Raw genomic sequence first — 27,903 nt, 5'->3', positions numbered from 1 at the left:
GAATGGTTATGGTAGATAAGAAATTCTGTTGAGGTGTGAAGTATGAAGATGAATAGTTCCTTATTAATCTATTCTACAGTCATCACATGCTATACAGGCAAGAGACACTAGTTAGAACATGAACAGATTCTTACATATCCAAGACACTTTTATTGCAGATGATATATGGCTAAAAGTATCTTTTCAAACTGTAGACTGACTGGAGTTAGTAGAGTGGTGTGATTGTTAGTGCTATCATCTTACTTGTTCAAAACAAGTGTCCAACCAATGGCTAATTTCATGTAGCATTAATAAGACATTCATAAATGGCCACTAGTTGTGAGCAATCTCTCAGCGTTAACAGGAGCCTGATGAAATGTAGAACCATGATGAAATGGAAACAGCTGAACAGCTGAGGCTAGAGGTGAACTGCAGCCACCAGATTCCTCTCGTATGGAAGTGGTGTAACACTTTTTCTTTGGCTCTCTTTGAGATCAGCATCGAAAGTTTTCATGCTAAGTTGAACTGTAAATCAGTCTTAAATAATTATAATTAATAATTATAAATGATTTTAAAAGTCTTTATCATATTCTGATTATGCAGCCCCTCAGTTCAGCCTCTGTCTGAAACGGGCCGTCTAGCTCCTGTCTTTAAGGCCTCCCTCCTGATGAGCCCTCTATGTCTTGATTGTTTAGCCCCCAGAAGCTGCCCTTCGGAAGACTTTCGGAGGCCCTGGATGCTACACAGGATTTTTTCTGACTATGGAATCATTAGCCATTCATGAGCATATACAAATGATCTGATGTCAGTTTGATAGTGAAGTCAATATAACATTGTAAACAGAGCATTTACAGCAGGCTGAAGCCTCAGAGCATTTTGACATACATTCATCTCAAGTTTTAGAATTTTGAACAGTATAAAAATAAAAAAATCACAAAAATAACAAAAAGAATAACATGAACTTAACCATTAAAGGACAACTACATCTGTGTTTTTTTCTAGGCAGTTTGCCGACAGTGTCTTCATGACATGTTCGCTGTATGTTAGAGCATGAAAAATCTTCCAGATATACTGCTAGTGATATCGCAGTGCTGAGTCTGAGTGTGTGAAATGTTCATAAATGCACTGAACAGAGTTTCGGGACAGGCAGCTGAGTGCCGGGAGGTCTGTAGGAGAGGGCTGGGAGCGGAGCCAGAGCTTCAGGACAAATAACTGCTATGAGTCACACCAGGTTCTGCTCTGATTCAGAGCCATTTACTGGTGGAAGGGCAGCTCAGAGTTTATTTTTTAAACTTTGTGCAACAGCAAGAGTGAGTGCTCCGTCTATGTGTATTTGTGTGTCGGTTAGCATATTTAGCAGAGCAGCAGGAACAGTGAGTGCTCCATCTGTATGTCCGTTAGCACGTTTAGCAGAGCGACAGCAACAGTGAGTGCTCTGTCTGTATGCGTCTGTGTGTCTGTTAGCACATTTAACAGGGCAGCAGCATCTCTATGGCTACTGGATAGACGGGGTACGGGATTTATATCAATTGATGTAGCGATGGTAAAACAAACAAACTTAGACCAAAATTAGGATTTTTTGGATTTGCAACACTACTGGGAAACAACAGAATGATATAAAAAATCTTAAAAAATCCAGATGTGTTGTCTTTAAATGTTTTGAAACAGTGATACTGCATGAACTTTATGCAACATAAATGTCTCCATCACAGTTAGGTTGCATGTAATTTTACCCTGTCACATCAGCTGACATCGGACTGTAACATTTTACCATTATGATAAGTATTATGTGTTGGGTTGTGTTGAAATAGCAAGTTTCCATGATTTCCTCAGCAGATCCTCAGAAGCAACTCCAGTTTATCCCTCTCCCTGTGGGATGTCAGCCTCTGAGAGAATGAGGGAGCCATCTTTGAGGAGGTGGCGTCACACAGCTGCCATAGCCCAGCAAAGCTCCTCGAGGAAAGACATGTTGTCAGTGTGCATTAATCATCAGGCCCACCATCGGAAACAGACTCCCCTCATAAGCAATTTCACTCATTAGGGTTACAGTGCTGATTTGCTGATTAGAGTTATACTGAGGCTACTACACTGCAAGGGAAGGAGAAGAGCGCAGGAGTGAGAGAAAGGGAGGGATGGAGGGATGGATGGATGGAGGAGAGGGGGAGAGAGGGTCTGACACATTTACAGTGATGTGAAAGCTGAGATGTTGATTAATGTGCATTGTTCCTGTCACATAAACTGAATAAATAAATATCAAACAAAAGCTGAGGGAAGAGACTCGTTTACAAACCAGGAAATGAAAGTTCCATTTAGTTAGGGAGTAAGACAGACTAGGATGACAGTCTGTAGTCATGACTGTAAACAATAAATCACCACAGTGTAAGTCAAGGCCATGAGCCCACATGAACAAAGCACCTGGCGTGGTTGTTTCAAGCTTTTCTTTAACTCACTGCATACAATTCTTGTGGCATAGATGACACATTAAGAAAAGCCAGTCCTTCTGAAGTCCACCATTGTGATAAGTGACCTTCCTGGTTAACATGACATGCTGTAATCAGCTCTTGAAAGCCTGCAGGGTATGATTGGTTTCAAAATATTCTTGCTCACAATTCAAACAGGGTTAAAAACCCTTTCTTACTGAATTAAAACCCATCTTCATTTCCTGCAAGTGATGCATGCTGATAACAGAATATTCACAGCCCGTCCGTGTTTACGTCATATTTAGGATTAGGCTGTTTATATTGATCTTCACATCCCATTTGCACCCTTGTTTACATAAATAAACAATATTCTGTTTGCTGCCATGGAAACAGAGTTGACACAGGCCACAGAATCACCATTTAATGGAGTAAGATGTTTACATGCCTCAAAAATGCTGGCTAATAATGGCATAGCTCAGCTGTCATATTCTGGTTTCTCATAACTGGGATATGTGTTTATCTGGGCTATTGCGAGTGGAATATGGTGTTTACAAGCTACGACTCTTAAATGTATACCAAGTGACTTCAGAATATTAATGTGAACAGTGCTCCTGTGATGATCTTCCAGCAGTAATAGATACAGATTTTAAAAACATCATTATTTTATATGATATTTCAATTTATTTCTAGATTTTTTTGACCTGAAAGTAAAACTGTGACTGCAGCAGCAACATATAATTAATACAAACTGAACAGACTGAATCCAATGCCAACTTTGCATCTTGTTTTGGTTTGATCCCTTCTATTAAATCCTCTCAGTCAGGTCCCTCCCTGACCCCTTTGCCAGTCGTTGGATCATTACTCCGTTTTAGGGAGCAGCAAACATTCATGGCCATCTGAACCTTTCCTATGGAGTGGAGCCAACAACCACATGACATAATTAATGGGGACAAACATAAGCCAGCACTCGCATCAGCATTACCCGGCAAGTTGAACCATATTAATGGTCACTACAGGTTTAGTGTGTTTGTATGTAAGGCTATGTGTGTATAACGTGCACTTTATCTGTCAAGCTGGCATCATATCTATACTTTGATCACATTCAAATGATCTTTGGCATGTGATTATTCTCTGACTGAGTGCACAGATACACAGCCTGCACTAATTAGGTGTTTTTTTGTCAGGTGAGCGATGGCTACCGATACACCCCTCTGTCATTTTCCTCAAGAAGAAATGCACTCGTGCAGGAATTCCTCCGTCTGCTTCCCTCAGCTTCTTTTTTTCCTCTCTGGTTTCGCAGATTCCTTCGTCCGCCCCGGCAGCCCAGGAGAAGTCGTTTTACAGTTCAATCAGGAATTCTAATAAACTGACCTGTGCTTTAATGACTAATTCATTGTCTCCTTTACTACCTTCATGGGTATAAAGCGGATTAATGACTTGAGCAAGGTTAAAAACAGTACCACTGTGCTTTTCCTTCATCTATTATCAATCATCCTTTAGATTCTTAAGAGAGCAACGGAAATTGAAGGAAAATTAGTAATCCTTTTGATGGATGATAGCATAGGTAGGAGTGTATGCGCAAGATATAAGTGTGGCTATAGCATTAATGGAAATGACGAGATAAGTAGCATCACATGAGGAGCGTGCATTTCAGGACATGCCACATATATGGAGCAAACTATAATGCTGTATGACAGGAGCGTTATCGTTTTGTGACAACAAAGCCACCACAGTTTTAGCCAACCCGAGTGAGGAAAATAAGTCATATTTTTGATTATCCTCTCCACAGTGGACCCCTAAATACCTGTTATCGAAATGGCCCAGAGACATAATCCCATATATTGCAGTGCATAGTGCTTTACAGTACAAAGGGCATTTAGGAAAAAAACTCTAAGGAAAAAGGAAAAACTCCACTGCAGTTTAGAGAAGAGAGGTTAAGAATTTCACATAAGTTGTTAAACTTCTTTGACAGCTTCTTTACTTTTCCTCGCACTATACTTCTTTCTTGTTGTTCAGAAAATCCCATGGAAGAGGAGAGAAATGAGAAAAAAACCAAAGGGGAGGCAAAGAGGAATGGCAAGGATGAGGGAAGACGCTGCGTCTCTTTGTTTACCATTCTATATTCCCATCTCACATATGTACGCCTCTGCTGCATCTCTGGGCTCTTCCCATTCTTGGCCCAGTCATTTCTGACAATGTTAATGATTTAGTGGAGAGCCCTCCACAACGGATGATTTGTGACATGTAGGAAGGCTCGAAACGGGGGAGGACGGGGCAGGTTTCTGTGGGGAGTGTTTGGGATCCAGGGATGCCTTGAAGATGGTGATTCATTATATTTAAGACAAGTGTGACATCCTACTTCAAGGAGTCAGCACACATATGTATGGGGGGGGGGGGGGGGGGGAATTCGGGTGGCCAAAGTGGGGAGGGGTAGGTAAGTACAAAGGAATGCCTCAGTGTTTTTGGAGATGACATAGGAATAGTAGGCAGGCATATGGAGACAGCAGACTGGAAAATAATGGGTAATGGAGGAATTTAGCCTAAGGCTATGTGCCTGCTTTGCCTACTTCTGTATAACTAGTATATTTATAATTCAAATACATACCTTTAATAATTAACAACCAGTGAATATTAAAGGAGAATGCAGGATATCTTTCCTACAGATAGAGTCAGGTGAAAAATAGTATTACATTTCAAATTTGACAACAGCACAGAACAAAGGACTGAAGAGCGAAAAACAAAAAGTTGGCAGCCATTTTTGGACAGTTTTTTTTAAATCTTGAGCTCATGCAGTAAACAAAAGGTGTGAGCGTTTATTTTTAACACATGAAAGTGAAAGAAAATTATCTGAATGTCGCTTGGTGAAAAAATATTTGTGTTTATTACACTTACATTGTAGTTAAAGGACGTTCAATCATTGGTTGCCTGTACATGTACAGTACGCTCATTGTTTCTCTTGGTGAATCATACCACAAGTCAGTCAGGGGCAACTCCCTGGAAACTTAAGTGTGCAGTCACAGGAGCAAACATCTCACTGATTTTCTAGCAGTTTCTCATTCAGTATTTGATTGTTGTCTGGACTCATTGTGAACTTTTTATACTCATCAGCATAACAACACCAGAATTGGTCTGATGCTGACACCCTTTTTGTCTGACCAAAATGTAATACTGCAATGTGACACACACACACACACAAACACACACACACACACACACACACACACACACACACACACACACACACACACACACACACACACATACACACACACACACACACACACACACACGCACACACACACGCACACACACACATCACAAGAAGAAACACACTATGACATTCATGTGACTGTGTGATAATCATCGACTTGCATTAAACACACACACCATACTCTGCATACAATTATGTGATTTCAGACACATTTAGGCTGCAGCAATTTGGAAAGAAGAACTGTGTTACCAAACGCATTGAAATCCAGTGTATTTATTAAGAGTTCCTAGTGTGCCTTTTAAAATAAAATAAAATCCCAAAGGACAGAGTGTTTTGTAGTCTGTACACAAGTGGCACAAAAAAACTCTCATTGTCTGTGTCAACCAGTGTTATACAAACACCAGAGTTCAACAAGAACCGAAGTATTTGCATATTCTGGATCTGAAATGTGTTTCGCTTTTTTGTGCAGGCCCTGTTTCTATCTCTACTCTTTGATGTAGCTCATACATATTGACGACATGCCGAAGAAACCAACCATGTTAACTAAAGCATGAGCTCAATTTGTGCATCCTTTTAAAAAAAATGGCGCATTAGTTGGTCCCATTTATATTTCCAGGCTTAATTAGCAAGTGAGAGATTGGACAATTAGCTCATCCATGCTAATTGATTATAATATTACAACTTGGCAATGATAGGATGAACATAGACTCCTCGTTCCATATTTCTCCAAGGGATTGATAATATATACAATGCTTCTGTGTAATGAGGGTTTTAAAAGACCAAATCAGCTGGGGAAATTGTTAATTTAATTCCACTCAGATGATACTGAGTTTTTCAGGGCACAAATGAATTGAATTGAACTGCAGGGATGCAGGGAACTTACAGAACGGCACTGTCCTTTTTTATTATTTTGACTCACGTCCACATAAATGATGTAGATCACTGGTTCATTTCAGTCAATGGCACAATAGGATGTGAACTCTCAAAGACCTGATCATATCTAGGTCATTTCTCTTCCGTTTGTAATTGAAAAGCTGTTTCTGTTTCATATCTGCAGCTTTCAGAAACGCAAATACAAAACTCTCATGCAGCTTTGGGGGGAGAGACACAGTGAATATGAAAGCAATCTGGGTCTTAGTATAGAATTACACTTTCTGTCCGTATTTACTGTTCTGCTGCTTATCCAACCTCACAGTCATATAGGGCCAGCTCTATCCTCACTTGTCAAAGGTGTGGACTGTGAAACTCAGGTACGCACCTCTAACCACCACTCGCTGGTGGCCCCACTCGAGCTCCATCACAGTATGTGACAGTCTGTCAGGAGCCACAGGCCGCAAAGCTGTGCAGAGGGAAAGAACTGCAGGAATGTGTGCTGATGTAGCTCACCTGGAAAGTCACACTAACAGGAAGTGCACTAAGTTCCACTTTCCTTTAAACAAATATGTCAAACTAAAGGAAACTTTTTGAGTTTTTCAGTGGTCAGGGCACTGCTTTTGATATCTGAAAACAAAGAGCATATTTGTGCTGTGCTGTGATCTGTTTTATCTTAGACTGCCTTTTAGCTCAGATCTTAATTATGTATATTCTTAGGCAGTGCTCTATTTGAGAATTATTGTTCTCCATTTCTCAAAAGACATTTTTATTGAGCACATGCCTGCTTTTTTTCCAGCCTCACTATGAGAACCATGTCTTGTTTCACGTGTTCATCCTCAGGTGCAGCAAATAAAAGATAAGATTCATGTGTTAAATGCTGAAGTATTACACTTCTTTACTGTGCTTAATAATTAATAGCCCATCCCATCACCCTATGAATATTTACATGCAAAGTGTCCCTGGGAGCCTTCCGTGCGCCAGAGGGAGAGAAGTCTGTGTGTTTATAGCATTAAACACTCAAACATCGTCACCGAAACCCCATTTCGCCTCCAACCATGAAAAACACTCACTAAAGCATTGCGAGCATTTTATTTGTTGTTGCACAATGTAACCTATTCAACTTCCATTTAGACGTGGCAAGTCAAATTACAGGTGCTCTTTCTGTGCCGAACAGAAATCCCAGGACGACGTTTGTCGACTACGAACATGAGGGGAGCAGAAATGAGCTTTCTCAGGTATTGTTTCCGGAACAACAACGTTGTTCAGATCACCTTCCACTTACTATATCAAAGTGTCAAAGGTCTTGTTGTCGAAAAAGAAAAGAAAAAAAAGGCGTCTTCTTTACACACTGAAGATTGAAATATTGTTATTTATTCGAGTGCATGCTGATTAAAAAAGTTTATTTGAGACTGTGAAACTTTATAGCGGTGAAATAAAACAAACGTTGCAAATTATAAATAGCTGATAAGGGTGGTTTGCTAGAAATATTGGTTAAAAAAATATACAGTATCTCTATAGCAGAGATTATAAACATTATATGACTGCTCAGCCTACAACTGCTGCAGCACAGCAACCCGCAGTGGAGCACAATCAGATTCATAAATGTCCCACCTTTGACCTCAGACAGAGACTCAGCAGGGTGCAAATCAGGAAGGTCCGGGGATATAGCAAAATACTCCTTGTTAAAGTTGCACTGCGGCCACTATAAAGCATAGCACGAGCTAATAATGGACAAGTAGGATGTGTTATACAAATAAATACGCTGTTACTAGTGAACCTGGGCATGTTTGGCTCTGTTGCTCCCATTGGTGATATTTATCTGGGAAGGGAAGGCTGAGTGTTGTTGTTGCCTCTCTGCAGGTCCCCGAGCTCTCAGATCTCCTCTCTGTCTCCTGTGTGGATAAGTAATGGCTGCAAAGGCAATGCTGGTGTTTGATATTTCACTCCTCATTTGAATCAGTGGTCGCTTTATTTTACAATGCTAGGTAATTACCTGGGTACCTTGCTTGATCATGTGAACCCCTGCAGAAACCAGATTGGAGGGAGGGAGGGAGTGGAGTAAGGGGAGGGGGGGGCAGTGGGGGGGGGGGGGGGGGGGGGGGCGGACTGGGCTGTGGGTATAAGAGAGGTGATGGAAATGGGAACACATAAACAGGAAACACACACAAATACAAACAAACCATCTGCATTTGTTTACCTGTATTGTTTTCTGCGAGTATTTCAAACAGATGGAGTCATGAGGAAGACATGCACTGTGTTATGTTAAGCAAGTGTGTTTTTTAAACATTCAGCTGTGGGGTTTTAGTAGTGGGACTGTCCCGCAGTGTGAAGGCATGAGGTCACAGAAATGCATCACCCAGAGAGGAAATACACTAAGTTTATTATAACTCAAACGAACAGTGTGGTGTCTCTTGGGTTGAATCATTAAATTAGACTGGTCACTGTAGTGTGTGAGTATGAGTGAGAGAGGGAGGGATTATTCAATGAAACCTTTTAGTGATGAGCTGGCATGTATGTCAACGTGTGCTGAGGCAGAAAAAAACAACAACAACAAAATGAGAGAGACGCTCAAACCCAAAGACAGTTCAAAATGTTTTAATTAAGCAGGAAATCACAACACAAAATTTACAAGAGATCAACATTTCTTACAGTATGTACATGATGTGGACTAAAAGCTATTCAGAACTTCATACATCTTAATAACAACATTCAAAAGACAAACTATGATTTGATTTTATTCACAAGGGGGAAAAATAACGCTGATACTCAGCGTTATTTTAAGCTCAATGTTTGAAATGGTTGGATATGGAACCTTGTCAATGATGTTTATTGAAGAGGAGAGCAGTGTTTACTCTGTTGTGTGACTAGAATATCAAAACCCGTCACTCCATGTGAATGCAGCTGCGTTCAGGCTGACTGACTGAGCTCTCCTTGGAGAAAACCAGCAGCAGACAACTTGGGTTTGGCCCTGAAGTTGAACTAAAAGACTGTAAGAGCATTTCTGTGAACTAAAAGAAATATGAAAATTAATCAAAAATATGAAATAAAGTCCAGGACTAAAACATTACTTGTTTTATTTAAATATAGAAATACACTTTTAGATTCACTTTTCCTCACTCCTTTTTTTCCTCTTCTCACCTTTAATTAATTGTAGCTATGAATAAAGTATGCATTGTGCAGATAGTTTTCTCTGATATTTTTCGCGTGACTATGGATGAGATATCTTTTTTTCTGTTCTCTTCTTTTTTTTGCCACGTTTAATGTCACTCACACACTTAACGCTGAATGCATTATTTCGGCTTGTGGATAAGTTTGCAGGCACTCGGAGGCTGCATGCTTTAACCCTTGTGCGTTTTTATCCCCTTCCTATCCTAATCATATTGGAACCATGAAAGAAAAAAAAAACCTCCACACTTTCACACCCTCCCTCCCTTCCTTCATTCGCTTCCGCACTGGACAAACAACGCAAGAGCGGAATTTACATTCATTTCAAAGTGCAGCGGAGAATTAAGACAGTTTAATAAAGGCTTAAACCGCTCGGGTTGTCTCTCCAGCGCCTAAAGCCATATTTCCTCTGATCAGCGGAGGAGGGCGACTTTATTGGACATGTTTCTATTTCCAAATCCGCGTAACAGGCAGCGATGCATGTATTTCCTATAATGTAGATAAGGGAGAGAGGGTTTGATATGTAATAAAAGGTGGGTCTGTGCTGCCTGTTTAAGCCCCTTAAGCCTGATAAATGATGAGCGACAGAGGCACAGCAAGAGGGTCACCGCTATTAACTCCTCAGTTTCCCGGCCTCCACTTAAACTTCTCTCAATTACATGTGGTAATGTGGCTGGATACGGGCCTTATATGCTTTGATTTGTTCAATCTAACTGAAAGATATATGTATTAAAAAAAAGAAGAAGAAATCATAGCCAAATATCCACAGCGCCTCGGGAGTGTTAGGGTGTCAGAGGGAAACACAAGGATTACTAACACATGCACACCAGGTATTCTGGGACAAACACCCAATGCAAGCTCATTAAATCAGCATTTGGTGTATCCGTACAGGCGTTTACGACGGGCTCTAATCTTGTCGGTGACCTGCTCCAACTGTGTCACAGGCGAGCAAAGCAGACAGGCTGCAGACCAGGCGAACAGTTTATGTGACCAAAGATGGCTGGAAAATATTCATTTTTATCACATGTGAGAAAAACTCGCTTCACTTTGAAATTCGTTTGGAAAATATCGCTTTGTAGTGTGATACCTAAAAATAAAGAATTTTATCGAGCTTTATCGGAAAGTATTTTTTTTTAAAAAAGGGTTATTTAACAACGGTTATATTTGATTTATATAATGTTGGTTATTTTTTACCGCGCAGTTTCCCATTATATAAAAACCTGAATATAATTTGTAGACTATGCCTCAAGTTCAATTCTCTCATTTTTTTACGTTTTAACGACGGCTAAACAGATTTTAAAACTCGCACAGATTAAATGAATAATAATAAAATAGTATCATATGTATAGTTGGATATAAACCTGCAAATTATTTTTTAAATAATCTAGTTGATTTTGATTTATATGAAAATGTGAAAATGAATTATACAGTCAAATGAATTTAAGATAATTATTGGGCACATGATTAAAGGGAAACTTCGCATTTTTCTTGTTGGTGTGGCACTGACAATTAGGTCTTATAACATCGTCGATTAAAAATTAGAAGAAACAAATATTACAATAACAACAAGCACAAATTAAAATCTTCATATTGTAATATTTTTTATTCACATTTCTGTGCTGCAAATTTTTTTTATATTTGATTACCAGCCCTTTGATTTTAATTTTAAAACTCAATTGTATTGTATTGTATCGATAGACTTTGTGTACATTTAGTTGTCTTTCGTGGGCCTTTCCTCATTTGTTGCAAGGCTCTCATCAGATCGGCCTCCGCAGCAGGCGCCAGGTGTCGCTAGAGGGCCGCATATTTCTCATATACTCCTCTGCTTCTTTGAAAGGAAAAGCCACAGTTACATTTCACGTTGGCCTCCTCTCTCTCTCTCTCTCTCTCTCTCTCTCTCTCTCTCTCTCTCTCTCTCTCTCTCTCTCTCTCTCTCTCTCTCTCTCTCTCTCTCTCTCTCTCTCTCTTTTCCCTCCTCCCTTTACTAACCATCTGACACCAGACTCTGAGAATCGGTGGAGGGGAAAATGAGGCTTTGGAGCTGAAGAATTTACAGTTAGTCGCGAAACTTTTACAAGTATTTGAGTTGCTCACTCCACTTTCTGAAACCCTATAGTCACATTTCACTCCGGGGTCAAAAAGAGTTCAGATGCAGGGGACTGAGGTAATGCTTTCTGCAAAAAAGGAAAACACCGAAAAATCAAATTATTATTAATATATCAGTGATAAGATCATCTGGAAACACGTTAACAAATGTGGAAAATCAAATGCAGTTTGTGGAGATGAATACGATTTAATAACTATCATCTTTACAAATGGCAACGCAAATATGCCTTACTTTTATTGGGCTCACATTTTTAATCTTTAACTTAACTTAATTTTGCATCATCATAATGTTTTTTTTTTTTAATTTAATTTTTTTTTTTCAATTTATTTAGTAATTTACGCAAATATAAGAAATGGCCTACAAAGTTTCTGCTTTCCAAACCTCTCCAGCAGTCAGTCTATGATCCATTCTTATCTCAGCCTCTCTATACATTAGCTTTGCTCATTTACATAATCTCAAATACTGAAGAGGGCCAAAGAAGAACAAAGTTACAAACAAGATTAGGGCGATTTTATTTGTCCCTGCGGTTGAGCGCCGATTGTTTCTCCAGGAGTGTTTAAGGTCACTAAGAGGATTTGAAGCTCGTTTCATATCAGTGATCTTTTTGAAGGAATTAAATCAACAATGCATTTCTCTCTCCATATTTAGCAACAAGCCTGTGTGTGTGTGAGTGTGTGTGTGTGTGTGTGTGTGTGTGTGTGTGTGTGTGTGTGTGTGTGTGTGTGTGTGTGTGTGTGTGTGTGTGTGTGTGTGTGTGTTTGTGTGTGTGTGAACAACCAAGCCCTGCAGGGTAAGAGGGATTGTAAGTCCTGCAAAGAGTAAACAGAGGAGTGGAAGTTCAGTGCTGGCGCTTTAGTCGCATGCAGGCGGTCCATGGTGCACCTTTTAGGATGTGACATGCAGTGGATCTTTAGCCTGGTGATTGTCCCAGTAGTGTTTTCCTTGAAATGGATCCTCTCCCCCCCTAATGAATCCAAACGCAGCTGGCCATGTCCCACACGGACACCGAGAGCTTTAACCCTAAACTGACCTCAATTTGACACCACCAGATGAAATTTTACCGCCTGTTAATGCCATCCACTGATTTTCTTCTTTCAAACGTTGTGTGTGTGCACCTGAAAAGGGCCGCGACGTGAAAGCCACTTGTAAGAAAACTACTTAAAAAGTGTAATAGTCTATGAGAGGTGTCCTTGTAGGATTATCAGGATTGTAAACGCACTCAGGTTATAAGCAGGGGAGTTAAGTTGGCGCAGGCCTTGTTTATGAGGGAAAATTAATTTTAATTAACTATTGAGTGAACGATGATTAAAATGAAATTAGTAAATTAAACGCCGACTTGTGTAACACACTATTATGTCTCGTAAAAGGATATTATTAGACGAAATGAACTAAATATTGTTAATTATGACGTGTTTTGTTAATAGCATTCATTATACTCATTAATATATGTTCACAAAAGAAGGAGTTTTAAAATTTCACGCCGTTAGGAGTCGTTGCTGGAAGTTTTATAGGGAAGGGTTTCTGTGGAGCCGTACATTGGACACGCGTAATTAGCCTCTGCTATTTTCACACGCTCTTCGGGTGTTTACATCACTCTCCTTGGGGGCAAATCACATATTTCCACGATAAATGCGTGAAAATGTCGGTAAAAAGCTCAAGTTCCTAGTTCAGTGTATTTAAAAATTCGTTCGAGATTATGAGAATTTTTTTTAAGGGTGCTTTACTATACGAATTAGCGGCAGATAAATCGTTCATATGGAAATATATTCACTTTATATGCAGTTTTGTGGTACCCCAGTCTCAAAACTTCTCTTCCCTTCACTGCGTCTGGAAGGACTTGCGCTCACAACAAAAGCGGTAGATACAGTATAAGGTTTACTTACCATGGTTGTCCAAAGAAGGAGGATGGAAAAAAAGTCAAGCGTTAGTGCGCAAATCAACGTGAACGATAGTATTTAGCTTATGAAAATATCAGTCTTCAATAGTAGAGTCTGCCGGGCTGGTTGTGTTTACAGAATGTAAGAACGACTTGGAGATGGTGAATGCCTTGGCTCTCTGCGCACCGCTCTGCAGCTCCTTCCCGGGGTATTGCACGTTGAAGTGTCCACACAGCCGTTTGTCAAACCCTGCAGTCCTACACTTCCCACCCCCCTTTATGCCAACAAACATAACTGTTGTCACGGTTTCATTTATTAAATCTTTTTCTTTTCTTTTTTTTTAAACGGCTATTTCTGCAATCGACCCCGAACAACTCTGCCTGGTATTTTGTTTGTTGGGAGAGTTTATTGACCCTCCAACGGTAGCCACAGCCCATCTCCTTGAGCTTGTGTCTACTTTAATCCTAACCTGTGAATAATTAATTTCCACCATCAAAAATGTCACGGAGCCATAAATGGAGCCTTTATGTGAGAACCTATCAATACAGCCATGATGCCATATTAGCATTGATGGAGCTAAATATTAAAGGGGATAGATGGCCTGCTTCTGTTTTGTGCGTAAAGAGCTCAGTCTCCAAAAAGGGCTTCACAGCAATCGATGGCCGGAGCGTTGCTCCTCCTCTAAACTTCAATCTCCTCACATGATTGATGATCTTGGGGAGCTTTGATAATTGACTACTCTGAGGTAAGGCACAGATTTCTATCAAGAGAGGGGATTGGACGAAAGAAACATACAAAATTACTTTCTCCAAAGCTTTTTTTCTCTTTTTTTTACCTCTTGGAAAAGTTCATTCTAGGCTTAGAGGGGTGCTGCGTTTCGTTTAATTTGCAAAACGACCAGCACCATAATTAGTTGTGAGATTATGAGGTATTACTGAGATATTACGTAGGCACAGCGGTTTATAAACACCAAACAGATAACAAGTAAGCGTTCATGCTCATATATTAAACTCAGCTTTCATAAGATGTCCTGGTAATTTTAACTGAAGATGTCTTGTTTCATTTACCTTCTATCAGTAACTGAGAATGGATAAAACTTTATATAGTTTTAAATATGTATGTTACACTGTGCGTAAAAGTTTGAATGCGTAATTCTGCTTTAAAATGAACTTTTTTGTTGTTGTTGCTCTAAAGTGAGTCAGTGTTTTGTTTAATTCAACTCAAAGCAGTTGCAGCCTAAGTGTCCGCGCTGCTAAACCTTCCTCATGCAGCCTTTTCTGCTTTTTCTTTAGGACTCCTCTCGGCGTAAAGGAATTGGGTGGGAGTTGGAACTGTGTTTGGCTTTTACCACCAGTGTGGAGTTGAAGCCGTCCCTGTGCCTCGCATATACTCTGCATATCACAAGATTTGGTCTCTCCTCTCTCTTTTCTGGAGCTGCTGTAGGACTGGCTATGGCCACCGCTACTTCCGGGATCCGTCATTTCATTCGCCCACCGCTCAGCGCTGCGAACTGACTCTGTTTCTATAAGCAAGCTAGCAGCCAACCTGCCAACACTCGCTGACACTCACTCATCTCAGTCTCGCCAGATAGACGAAATACCTACGGGGGAAAGAAAGGAAAGATCTGAATCGCAATCTCTTAATTTCTACTGCTTTTTTCCCCTTTTTCCCTTTTTTTTTTTTTACAGTGATAATAAAACAAGATAGCGATCTGGAGGCATTAAAGGAGACGCGGACTTGCGGGATGAAAACGGACTAAAAGATTCGTCCTTCTCTTGAACATCATCACCAACCGTCATTCATTCATTACCTTGACAACCTCTGGCTTTGATTGACAGCTGGAGTGGCAAAAAGCCATGAGACACGACAGTTTAGTTACATGCAGGTTGTTGATGGGCCGATTGTAACCTCCACTTTGGCGCATTTTTTTATTTTTTTTTCCCGAGGAAAGAGGGAAAACAAGAAAAATTGCAAAACTCTCTGATGCTACGATTTCAACTTAACCACACTGGCGAATAGGAGAATTCGCAAAGTTGGTTGAAAAGGGAATCTTGCCACTAAATCACTTTCTAACCGGGACTGGGATATTAAATATACGACAGATTCAGGAGTTTATTGGAGCGCAGCCTGATGGCGCAAAGGGTAGGTTTTAAATCTCCTACACGTACCTGTTCAAATCCACTGTAGGGAGGCCCTCGTATCGCTAACCTCTTGTCGGGTGGTGGCAAAATTACAAAGTATTCCTATCAAAGCCGCTATATTTGACATTTTTGCGGCGCCCTTACTCTTCAAGCAAAGTGACAGCCTCTGCTTTTACCGACAGCCTCCGCGACAATCGTGAAGCAGTTTTACAGGAGACTCCAAACTAATTCGCTCTTTTTCACCCACCAAACTCACATACCAGGAGCACCAAAGTTATAATGTTTTTGGTAATAACAAACCGTTTAGTAGATATAATATATGACACTTTCTGCCCTGGCTGCAGCGCATTTTCAACGCAACAGCTTATTGGTTTCTGCTTTGCGTATATTCAAAATGAGACGGCATGCTTTCTTTACTTTTCACATTTGTTTAAAAAGTAACTGGGAAGCCCGCTGACTTTTGCTCTGATTTTGTTCCCAGTACGATGAGCTGGCCCATTACGGTGGGATGGACGGAGTCCCGGCGTCGATGTACGGGGACCCGCATGGTCCCCGGCCGCTTCCCCAGGTCCACCACCTGAACCACGGACCGCCGCTGCACGCCAGCCAGCACTACGGAGCACACGCTCCTCACCCAAACGTTATGCCCACCAGTATGGGCTCTGCTGTCAACGACGTTTTAAAGAGGGATAAAGATCAAATTTATGGGTAAGGTTTGCATGGACCAAATATGTTTTTTTCCTTCTCATTTTCAGCTTTTCTATAAGTTACTATTGTTGAAGTTTCTCTCCCACCACTAAATTTAAACAGTGTTCTGTACAGGACTGACCGCAATTTTGCAGCCCCATTGTTGGTGAGGGGAGTTTTGTTAATGTGTAATTTTATACGCTTTGTAGAAGGCATCGTCAAGCCTCCAGTAAGTAAGCTTAGAGCTTGAAATACAAGCTATGAAATAAAAAAGGAAGCTCTATCCCACTACTTGTCGAAGCTCGAAAGTCACAGACTGCCTGGAAATATAATAAAAACAATTTTCAACATCACAACAATTGCTCCCATTTTATTAAGTTTGCTTTAATATTACTGAACACTATTACTTATCTTTCCTTAAATTAATTAAACTGTTTTCAAATAAACACACACTCACGCAGGACGTGTTACACCGCACCGTGTGTTTATACATGTGTTATTAGCAGATTATTCTCAAATAATAGAAGAGAACGTTTTTAGATGTTGTTAGTGATGGTTGCAAAACGTGTTTATAGATATTTCTGACTCACACACGTGAAAGTGCTATAATCCACAATGTACCATTAGAATCAGGGATACAGTCTTGTTCATCATTTTTTTAGACTGACATTAATATAAATGACATGACAAAAAAAAACTGAAGCCAGTTTTATTACGTAAACGCATGTTACAGAAATACCCCCTTTACCTGGAATTATAGTTCAGATTTAAAAAAATGTTTTTGGTGAATGTTTGTCTCATGACTGGAAGTTAAAGTTTACAATTTTTTAATTAATTCAAGCTATAGGCCTGTTAAAGAAGAACATTTTTAAGTCTTCGGTGTGTCAGTTTGTGAAAAAAGTAACTCTTCAAAATTATTTTATTATATGTTTTTGTGCTTATGGCTGATCATTTCTCCAAAATCTTAGTGGCATCTGTCGCGTGTGTCAGTTTTGTTTTTGCAAGGTTTTGATGACTTCTCAGCCTTTTCAGTATGTAAGCTACTAAAAGAAATGTCTGTCTTAAGTAGTCGATTAATATCATATTGAGTCTAAAATCCTTACTTTTCCCCCGAACGAGTAGTAAAAAAAAAAAAAAAAGCCAGATGCGCAATTACGCTTGCTACCAACACAAAACAGCTTCTAAAAATAACATCTGGTATCCAGAGATATTGTTTTAGTAGTTTTATTCTTTATTTTAAGCTGTTGTCACTTGTTTTAAGAGAACTGTGTAAAATTAAGCAGTGGGAGAAAAGTAAAATAGCCTCATCAAACAGTGTGATATTTTTCAGTTTCTTGAGGAAAAAGTAAGATTTTTGGCCAGAGAGAGAGCAGAAATGCAGGTTGATTGGACACTTTTTGCAGTGGGCATTGTGGAGCCGGTGTGCTGCATGTACTCAGGCTGTGTTTCCCCTCTTGCAGTCACCCTTTATTCCCACTGCTCGCACTGGTTTTTGAGAAGTGCGAGTTGGCGACGTGTACTCCGAGGGAGCCCGGCGTAGCAGGCGGCGATGTCTGTTCCTCAGACTCCTTCAATGAGGACATTGCAGTCTTTGCCAAACAGGTCAATTTCAAAATATTAAAAAATATGTATTGTGGGTGTTGTGGCTGCGTCCTTGCGCATAGTTTTATGCCTGCTTCAATTTGTTTTCTTCCAATGAAACATTCTCTACGTGTAATTAAAAAAAATAGCGTGTGTTCTCTGCTTATTTTTAACACAAAAGTTGTCTCATGTATGAGTTTTGTGTTGTGTCAGATTACATCCCAGAATAAAAAAATAAAAAAAATAGACGGACATTCCGCACATTTCATGCCAAACTAACTTTGACATTTGGTGTATTATTTTAGGTCCGAGCAGAAAAACCTTTATTTTCATCAAATCCAGAGTTGGATAATTTGGTAAGCGCACACTTTGACCTCTTTGTCTCACAATAATTCCCGCTTTAGTGTGGTTGTACTCTGTCTTGTTTTGGGGAACTGTGTCCGCAGCATCACACAGTAAATATGTGAACATGTAATTTAAACTTCCGCACAGATGTCATATCAGTTTTTCAAGTGAAGCTGTCATTGTCCAATCTTCCCACCTTACTGACCCAGCTGACCAGTGTGTAATGACCAGTTAGACTGTGAGAAGCAGATTCTTTTTAGAGTTACAACATATTTTTGCTCTTTCTGTCTGTAGTATGTACTATATTATGACGGGAAGAGTATAATATAATAACTTTGCACAGATGTAACAAATATTATTTCTGTACATTTTGTGATATAAAATCATGCTTCTTTTCATTTGTTTTAGATGATACAAGCCATACAAGTATTACGATTTCACCTCTTGGAATTAGAAAAGGTAAGTACCATAAATCTTCATATTTTTAGACCTGTCTGACCTGCATGATGCTACCTGCACAGACAACATGTATGTTAACTGATATTAAACCTGCTTCAATATTCAATATCCAGTGCAGTGCTGTAGTTATGACCAGATAATTAAAAATAAACCGGAAACTTTCAGGTTTTTCATTTTCATAAAATATGCAATTTTATTTAGTCAACTATTTATGCAGCTGAAGTGATTATTGATAAAACATGCTGAAGCCTCTATGCTCATGTTGCACATTGTTATTGATCCGCAGATATAGTTTCAACTGCTCATTATTTCGCCAGTTTACGGCGTGCTGTTTATTTTTGTCGTTCAACTTGTTGCTCCAGTCTCAGGAGAATAATAAGCACTGCAACAATTTCACTATTGTTTCCTTGCCGCCGATAATGCCCCCTTAATTGGAGTTATTCTTGGACTGGTTAAAGCGTTTCCCCATCCTGAAAAAGGTATTTTCTTCCTTTTCTTTTTCTATAGGTGCATGAGCTCTGCGACAATTTTTGCCACCGGTACATCAGTTGTTTGAAAGGAAAAATGCCAATAGATCTAGTTATTGACGAACGGGATGGCAACTCAAAATCAGACCACGAAGAACTCTCGGGATCGTCGACTAACCTTGCAGATCATGTAAGTAACATATCATTTATTTTATTTATAATGTGTGATGTGTAGTTTTTGCGCACGCGTTTCTGCTGCTGATGGAAGTTTATCTGAGAAATTCCTTTTTTTTAAAGACCACGCATGAGGATAATGGACTATTTTCAAATCTTTTTTATCTTATTCAAGGCGTTTCTCAATATGCCAACTTTTGGGCTACTTAGCCCCTGCTCAGTGTGTGACCCTGCTGTGCCATCAGTAAATAGAGCATGCTCTGCTCTGCAAGGAAAATCTGCCGATCGATGTTCTAAGGTCAAAAGCTAGATGTGATACAATAGACTTAGTTATTGTTTTAGTCCTTTGATTAGGACAAGTCATGTGTGCATAATGCCATGCTTGTGTGTGTGTGTGTGTGTGTGTGTGTGTGTGTGTGTCGGTGTGTGTGTGTGTGTAAATCGCTGCCGCGCATTATTGGAGAGTTGCACACTGAAAAAAAACGTGAGGCAATTATCTGTTACGCAGGTTTAACGTTAAAGCAGGGTATCAGCGGTAAGCTTTAGCTTTAGGCCAATATTTAAAAAGAAAAGGGCTTTATATATGGGGCTGTGGGAGCTGGATATGGCCTGTGCGTAAAGCTGTGGATTTTGCTGCAGAGGTGGAGAAAGTGGTAGCCTATTGAAATAGATCTCAGAGCTAAAGGCTTATCATCAATGTCAAGTTCACAAGGCATATGATGGTTCGTCTGGAGGCCTTCCATTGCTGTTGATGTTAATGTGTTTAATTGTTTCGTATTGATTGCCGTGTGGTTTGCTCTGCAGTGGCTTTCTACTCCGCTCCCCATTTTATGGCTGGAGGCTCCATAATGCTGAATTCAATTATATGCACCTGAAGTACAGCTTTAAATCTGAGGATCGATTCCCTGGTTTAAATTGTGCATTTTCGGTGTAATAAACACAGGCTCTCTCCGCCATATGGATTGAGTTGACAGTGTATTATTGAGTTGATATCTGTGAATTATTGCGTCTTGTATGCCTGTGATAAAGCTAATGTTTTGGTGGAGGGGTGGGGGGGTGTGAGCAGTTATTGCAACAAAGTAACTAGTTAATATCTGTGCAGCACAAGGCCAAGCCTATTAGGAATTAAAGCAGATTTAAGTGTTATGCAAAGTCACTGCGCTACATCTGTTGGGTCTGGCTATAGGCCTAATAGCAGTGGATTCCCTTTGAAAGCCCGTCGCGTTTACAGGGAGAAGCAGCGCGCTGCACAAGGTGAATTAAAACGTAATTAGACCTAAGATGCCGATGTTGCTTTGAGAAACGGTCAGAGCTACAATATTGTGGTCCTCCAACACAAGTGTAGAAATGAGGCATGCTGTTGTTTATATTGTAGAGATTAGATAAACTAGCCTGTTTAGTTTCATGGCAGATGGTTGATACTCAAGCCAATTTCCAATGGTGCCTCTAGTGCTCAGACACCAGCTATTTCATCAGTCCACTTGTGAGAAATATTTTGATAATTATAAAATTAGATATGCCAATAAAGAAAATCAGGAGCAGCAATAAACAAAGAAGGTGCACAACAGCATGACAGGCCATTCATCTTGGAGTCATTTGGAGTGACCACCTCATTAGGTATTTAAGTTTTGAGGGATTTATTTCACTTTTGTGACACCAATGAACTTTTTATTATACACAACTGCTGGGTTGAATTTGACAAAAGCAGATGACAGTTTTTCTCCCCCTTGTTTGCCTTTAGAGCTGCATCAGAGCAGAGAAGTGATTTTAATAATAGCTGAGCAGTTTAAGTTATTGAGCAATACAGCTCCAGCATATTGTTGCTTTTGAATACAAAGCTTTAGTGTGTGAGAGCATGTGTGCGCCTCATGATGCTCTAGTGGAAACAAAATAATTGCAGAAAGTTAAACTACTGAGGTAAAAATGGCACACTTGCTGCATTTGTGTGCACAGTGCTGTCATGATCTAAAAGCCAGTCATGTCTTATTGAAAGGAGTCCAGCTTTACATGCCTAAATGTGTTTTGAATATGGGAACAATATACAAAATGCATTTGGATGCGAAACTGCGCGGCTGGAAGGAAAGCAATTTTTGTCCCACTTGTCTTGATTTATTTATTTTATTTATTCATTTGTATTTGGCTCTGTTTTATTATTCATTTCTGTCCTCTCCTCCCATTGAAGAGAGGAAGGCGATTTGATAGTTAGATATGCAAATTTATTTAGTTAGAATCTCTCACGTCCATTTTTCTTTGCTTTGATATGCATTTTTAATATATAGCCCTGGGCTATATCTCATTTGGTGAAAGTTGTTTTTTCTGGAGATGATGAGGCTCTTCACTGTGAAGGAGGCGGCCCGTTGAGCTTGTTTTTATGCTTGTATGTGTCTCCGTCTTTTTCTACCTCTTTTCTTTCCCTCCTCTCCCTCTTCGTACCTGACAGTGGAGCATAATAGGTACAGTTTTATTTACACTTGAATGCAGCATTGTCTTTGAGATGATTGGATTATGGTATAGTGAGAGCGGGATGAGGCCTTGCTTACACTGTTGATTTCCCTGATTCGCTTGCGGTGACTATCTCAACCATGTAGGCCACCCAAGGCTTCCTTACTCATCGCCCCTCCTCAGATCAACCCCATCCCATTTAAAAGAAAGAAAAAAAGACGTTGTAATACACATGAAGGGTGATAGGGAGGGAAAAAACACAGAGCAGTGTAAAAGGTTGATATAGCGTGTGTGCTTGTCAATGGTTTGCTCTCGTCTTTTAATTAATGAATAATACAATTTTGGTCTCTTCTGTGCTACATCCAATTAGGGAGGCAAATAGAATTAACAATGTCTGAATATTATCTGTTCTAATGAATTAGCCTTTGTGTCATCTGTGCTATTGTGCCGCTTCTTCAGTTGGTTACATATTAGCATAAGGCTTTTCATTTCCTCTATGTATATGCATTAAGAGAATAACTCTTTTGCATTTCTGCATACTTGCAGACTTATATAGACACACTGCTTTGTTTTGGTGAGCTTTCCTCAGGGAGTGATAGTCGTTCCCATAGAGGTTATGTTGAAGCTTATCTTGACTCTGCATGGCTGGAAAGGGAAAAGGGAGAAGAAAAAGCCTGTCTGTTTACATTTGATTCTCTGGTGCAGACTTTGGGCGCAATAGACCATTGGTCAGATATGGTGGTGTCACAGGTTCAGTCAAGTAATGCAGTAGTTCATCTTGTGCCCATGAAGTGATTTACTGTGTGTATCAGTGGTGATGGGTGCTCAGTAATGTCCTGTTTCTGTATGTCACTATGCGTGGTGCAGAGCAGCCCTCCGCCTCCGCTCGCTGCCTGTGGACAGCGAGCCCTCGGGCCGAGCCAGCCTGCTGAACCGTGGAATTTCTCCGTTTTGGAGGTGCTCTAATTCAACTAGCTTTGTTCTCCTCGGGGACCGACCGCGTTTGGATCCCCCCCACCCCTCTCGTGAAAACAGTGCATCGTTGACTTGGACTGCTCTGTCTGTTCTACACAATTGTTTTGTGATGGTGGGATGTCTGGCCTTACATTTCCTATTTGATTATTGTTCAGAGGAAGGGCCCTGTTGGCAAGCATATCTAATCATCGCTACGGTGGCTGGAGAGAGGCTAGGCTCACTTGCTGCATATCCCACACTCCCCTTCCTTTAACTGCATGTAAAAACGCTCCTGTAAATGACCGCAATGAAAAACAGTTTGTAAGAGCAGTCATTTTAGGATCATGAGATACATGTATGTTGACTTGTACTTAAATACAAAACATAGTTCTTGATAGCACAGGCATATATTTACATACTCATGTACAAGCCCGTATTTTAGAGTTACTTGTTACAGACTAACTGGAAGTAGAATTATCTATAATGACTTGTCTGTTTTATTCGATATTTTGGAATAGCACTGTCATTTTCATGTGTGCCAAAACCATGAGTCACAATAGCAATCACATTTTTAAAAAATTAAATCTCTTCTCTCAGAGGACATATTTGTGCATGTAATGTACCACTCACTACAGTTAAAAAAGGTTGGTTTTGCCTCAGAGAGAATTTTGAAGCATAAATACAATCAGTCAATCCCTTGTGTCTGTTAAAACATGCTGTGATGAATTATTAGCTGCTAAATTAAGGTCTCTTTATAGTCTAGATAATTGAGGGTGTTGTAAATGCTCAGCTGTTCAATAGAGGTGCATCTAAACTTTTCTAAATGGGCTGTATATAATTATGTGCTCAACCCAACAAAAAATATGTGAGGAGTTTTTCTCTGTTTATGCCATGTGGCAAGATGTGTCTTGAAGTGTCAGCTTGCTTCATGATTTATGGGTCCTGTGTCTTTCTGGTGTGTCAGCGATTCTGTACATGTTCAGCACAGGATCCCTGTAGCTTCTCTTCGCTGTATGTCCAACACACACACACACACACACACACACACACACACACACACACACACACACACACACACACACACACACACACACACACACACACACACACACACACACACACACACACACACACACGTCTAGTCTCTCTCAGCCTATACCTTATTCTGCTACTACAACAACAGATTTCTTCCCTTCCCTCCAGCTTCCAGGGGAATTTGAGGGAAATTCAATGATGCCACTAAATCAATTTTATTTGAAATTCCTAGGGATGTAGGCAGAGTGCAGTGAGGGAAGTGAGATTGCACCAGGCAGGTGTTTGTAAATGAGAAACAGGGGACAGGAGCGGAGGAGACGGCAGCATTCTCCTGCTCTCCTGTGGCCTGGCTGTACTACAAGCCGTCCTCCCCATATTGTCTCCTGCTTTTATATTAATTACAACTTGTATTATCAGTCACCAGTTGCTAACCCCAGCAAATAGAAAAGGCTGCCCCTAGAGACCATGCTTCTTTTGTATCTTATTCTTCATCTAGTCCTATTGTGTTTGTGTGTGTGTGTGTTCCCGCCTGCACATGTATGTGTGTTTGCTTGCTGGCATTCTCCTCCTCCTCCTCCTCCTTCTGGTAACACTGCTCTTTAACACAATTAGTGAAGAGCATGGAGTGAACCATGTTTGACTCCTAATTATGCCCAGCTTTAGGGAATAGTCACATGGGCTGTAGGCCTTTTTTTTCCTCTATTGCTTCTCCTTCCTTGATTTTTTTTTCTCGAGGACTTCTTGTGTAGGTTGAAGGAGACTGTTTGGGTGACATGATTTTTTTTTACAATTTGTTTGAACTTTATCAGACCCACAGGGGTTGTAACAAAATGGTTTTTGTGTGTTTGTGTTGCGCAGTATGGTGTCTGATGATGCACCCTCTATAGCTCAGAGAGACCCACTAAATTATTCATGGCGAGGCAAGGCTGTTGCTTTTGTCGCCTTGTTGAGCATGGAAAGTTAATGCTGTTGTTGTGCTATTTGTTGCCTTGTTTTGCAGACAGTGTTATGAATTACAGGTGACTTACAGGTATTAAAAAGGGGAGTGTGTGCTTCATCAGATACAATATATCCACTGTACACGCACTGGGGCTAGTAACTACTGTATTATATATTAATAAAGTGCTGCAGTCTGCTTTTTGCCCTATAGGAACCCAACTAACAAAGCTTTATCTATATCCCTGCATACAGTCCCATTAAACCCATGGGGTAGCAAATCACAGCAAAATATCATTCCCTTTAACACCATTAACAGAGGTGTCTTTGAATTTAATTTAGTACCAGCACCATTAAAAATGACACATTAGTCTCCAATGATAGCTAAATTAAGTCCTATCGATTCAGCTGTTGCATTAAAACCATGCTGTGGCCATAGCTGCCAAATGTTAGAGAGAGAGAAAGAGAGAGAACAAGAGAGCAAGAGTTTGTGCGAGCTGCGAGCATAGTTTTTCAGGTCTGTCTCTCGTCTCGTCGGCAGTGGGTGTCTCATTGTGAGGAAGTAGAACCCAGTCATTTTCTTCTCTTGGAACAACAACAGCCTGTTCGGCGTGCCATACACAGAGACCAGCTCTGCTAAAATACTGTACATTATGCACTCTGGGAGTTCTGGGATTTCAACTTCTCTTTCTTACTTCCCTCCATGTTCATATGAAAAAGACAGAATTAGATGGTTTGGAGAGGGCTGATGGGCTTTTCCCACATTAATGGCTTTACTCAGCCTGCTGAGAAAAGAACATTACAATAACAACAGGCCTTCCTTCTGTGAAGTATACCATTTGTTGATCAGTGTCCCAGAGAGTGAACACATCACAATCACCCATCCCTCTCAGGGCAGGGACACTTTTCCCTCCACTCATTCTGGAGGGCCAAAACCCACGCATGGGCTATTGTTCACTCTGTCTTCTTACCCCTCTTCTGAGTAATTCTCAGAGCTCTTTATCTGATTGCCATCCGGTGAACAGCTGACGCTGAGAGGGCCTTGAGTGGAGCGGAGGGTCTGAGGGGCCTTGTGTGTTTCTGTCTGCTGTTTTCAGCTCCGAGCTGTTTGAGAAAACAGCCCTCCTTCCCCAAAAAACTTAGCAGATAAAAGGGCCTCGCTCACAGGCATAGCAGCAGCCTCGCCTCCGCAGCAGAACAAGCAGCAGCACATCAGGACTGCACACCCATGGGAGCTCGGCAGCCGCTTGTCTTATAGCCTCTGTTTCCCTGCAAACTTCCACTAGTCTCCAGGCACTATCCTGTCTGTCCTCCTCCAGTACAGCTTACTCTGACTGGGGTACCAATGCAAGCAGGCAAGCTCCACTCTGGTGGCAGCCGAGGAAAAAAGAAGTTCATCAAGAACGCTGCTTCACTTAGACAAAATGGTAAAAACGGTCTCTTTCTTGGAATATTCTGTGGCATGTACATTTTCCTTCTGTTTTCATGTGTATGTAATGTATGTGTGTTTCTGTGTGTGTGTCTGAGGAAGAAAAAAAAAAACCCATAGCAGGAACTGAGAAGTGGGTTGAGGTTTGTGGGAAGCCTTGGTGCAGGCCTGTGTTTGTTTGGCTTGGGCTCTGCTCAAGGGGCTGCTTCTCTCGGGCCCCAAACAACGTTGGGCTTAGGTTCGCCAACATTTTGTCATCGTGCTCAGGTGACATGTTAAATTGGGAAAGACTAGCTAGAGGTTGTGTGAGCTATGAAGCAGTATCAACTCTGTGAGAGAGGCTGTTTAGAGTGCGTATTTGATTGAGCCTGTGTGTTTGCGGGCGTAAAGTGTAGTAAATGACGTGATCAGTCTGTCCCTCTATTGCCTGAATGGCAGAGGAAATTCCACCTCTAGTCTGCCTTCATGTGGCACTGATAAAGCCTTTCCTGTACAGTAGAAAATCCCGTTTCCCTGTGTGCACCAGCAGGGCAGTGTGAATGACCAGGAAAGAGTGGAGGAGAAGGAGCGAAAGAAGGGGTCGGAGAAGAGAAAGAACAATGAAGTCACCTTTAAAAATTAGTTTATGGGCATTTCTTTGAAGTTAGGCAGTGGAGATTTAACACTTTTTTTTTCAGCGTGTGTTTGTATATATAAAAGTGAGTGTGTGTGCATGTGTGTTTATACTTCTTGCTCTATTATGTCATTAGCATGTGTGTGTAAGTGTATTTCTGCAGGCCTCTGTGGGCGTGTGTGTATGTCAGTGTGGGCGTGTACACATTTTTGGCAGATTAGCAGGAGAATCACTGTCATATCTGATTTTCATTTCTGACAGTGGTAATGATTAATGGCGCCTGTGGTGTGTTTGGACTTTTTACCTCTATATTTCTCACTTGACACGGAAGTTTCAATTGGTTATGGTATAAACGAACTCCACTGGGCTCTGCCATATGTGTTTAGACAATTACTCACGAGTGCTCTTCTTGCAATGTTCAAATTCAAACGCCACATTAACAGCTTCGTTTTTTTTTTTCTTATGCATTTATGAAACTCTTTTATTAGAGTGATCTGACCTAATGCCAGCAGCTTAAGTGTATTTGTTTCTTTTTATTCATCTGTGATTATAGAGGCATCATTGATTGTCTGCTAGCTGTAGAAAATAGGCAGTGGGGCTCTTGGCCTTGCCAGGAGAATATAAGCAGGCCAAGGACCCTCACAATGCCTGTAGACTCTTACAGATGTCACTCTCACGTTTCCAGTATGGTCATATGGTCTTCCTCTCTTTCTGTGTCTCTCCCTCTCCACCTTCCCCTCCTCCCCTTTCTCCCCCTTCCTGCTCTCTCTGCTCCTGGTTTGCGGTTTGGACGGGGGAATGTGGATGGATGCACGGATGGATGAATGGATCCCACGCTCGCTTTCTCTCTTTTCAAATCTCAGAACCCAGCTTCCTGGAGAGACCATGATGACGCCACTTCCACACACTCAGCCGGCACACCGGGGCCCTCCAGCGGGGGACACGCTTCACAAAGCGGTGACAACAGCAGTGAACAAGGTGAGCCAGCACAGAAACGGACATGCATGT

General features: G+C 40.8%; 1 protein-coding gene across 3 annotated transcripts in view; it reads left to right on the top strand.

The window, feature by feature from the left end:
* The first annotated feature begins 15,617 nt into the window (after window positions 1–15,617).
* meis2a (Meis homeobox 2a) overlaps window positions 15,618–27,903 on the top strand; it is a 78,310-nt gene continuing 66,024 nt past the window's right edge. For 2 of the 3 annotated variants that reach the window (XM_062439855.1, XM_062439854.1), the window contains exons 1-7: window positions 15,618–15,774; window positions 16,255–16,481; window positions 17,921–18,062; window positions 18,347–18,397; window positions 18,795–18,845; window positions 19,353–19,502; window positions 27,759–27,873. In XM_062439855.1, the coding sequence (XP_062295839.1) occupies window positions 15,763–15,774; window positions 16,255–16,481; window positions 17,921–18,062; window positions 18,347–18,397; window positions 18,795–18,845; window positions 19,353–19,502; window positions 27,759–27,873 (748 nt within the window). In that variant the 5' untranslated portion in view covers window positions 15,618–15,762. Of the gene's footprint in view, window positions 15,775–16,254; window positions 16,482–17,920; window positions 18,063–18,346; window positions 18,398–18,794; window positions 18,846–19,352; window positions 19,503–22,214; window positions 22,216–27,758; window positions 27,874–27,903 lie in introns of all 3 variants that reach the window. The other variant, XM_062439856.1, reaches the window with a different exon arrangement.

The sequence above is a fragment of the Scomber scombrus genome, chromosome 19 (assembly GCF_963691925.1).
Source record: "Scomber scombrus chromosome 19, fScoSco1.1, whole genome shotgun sequence".
Classification (NCBI taxonomy): domain Eukaryota; kingdom Metazoa; phylum Chordata; class Actinopteri; order Scombriformes; family Scombridae; genus Scomber; species Scomber scombrus.
The sequence above is the reverse complement of the archived record's forward strand: the minus strand, read 5'-3'. Positions and strand labels throughout refer to the sequence as shown.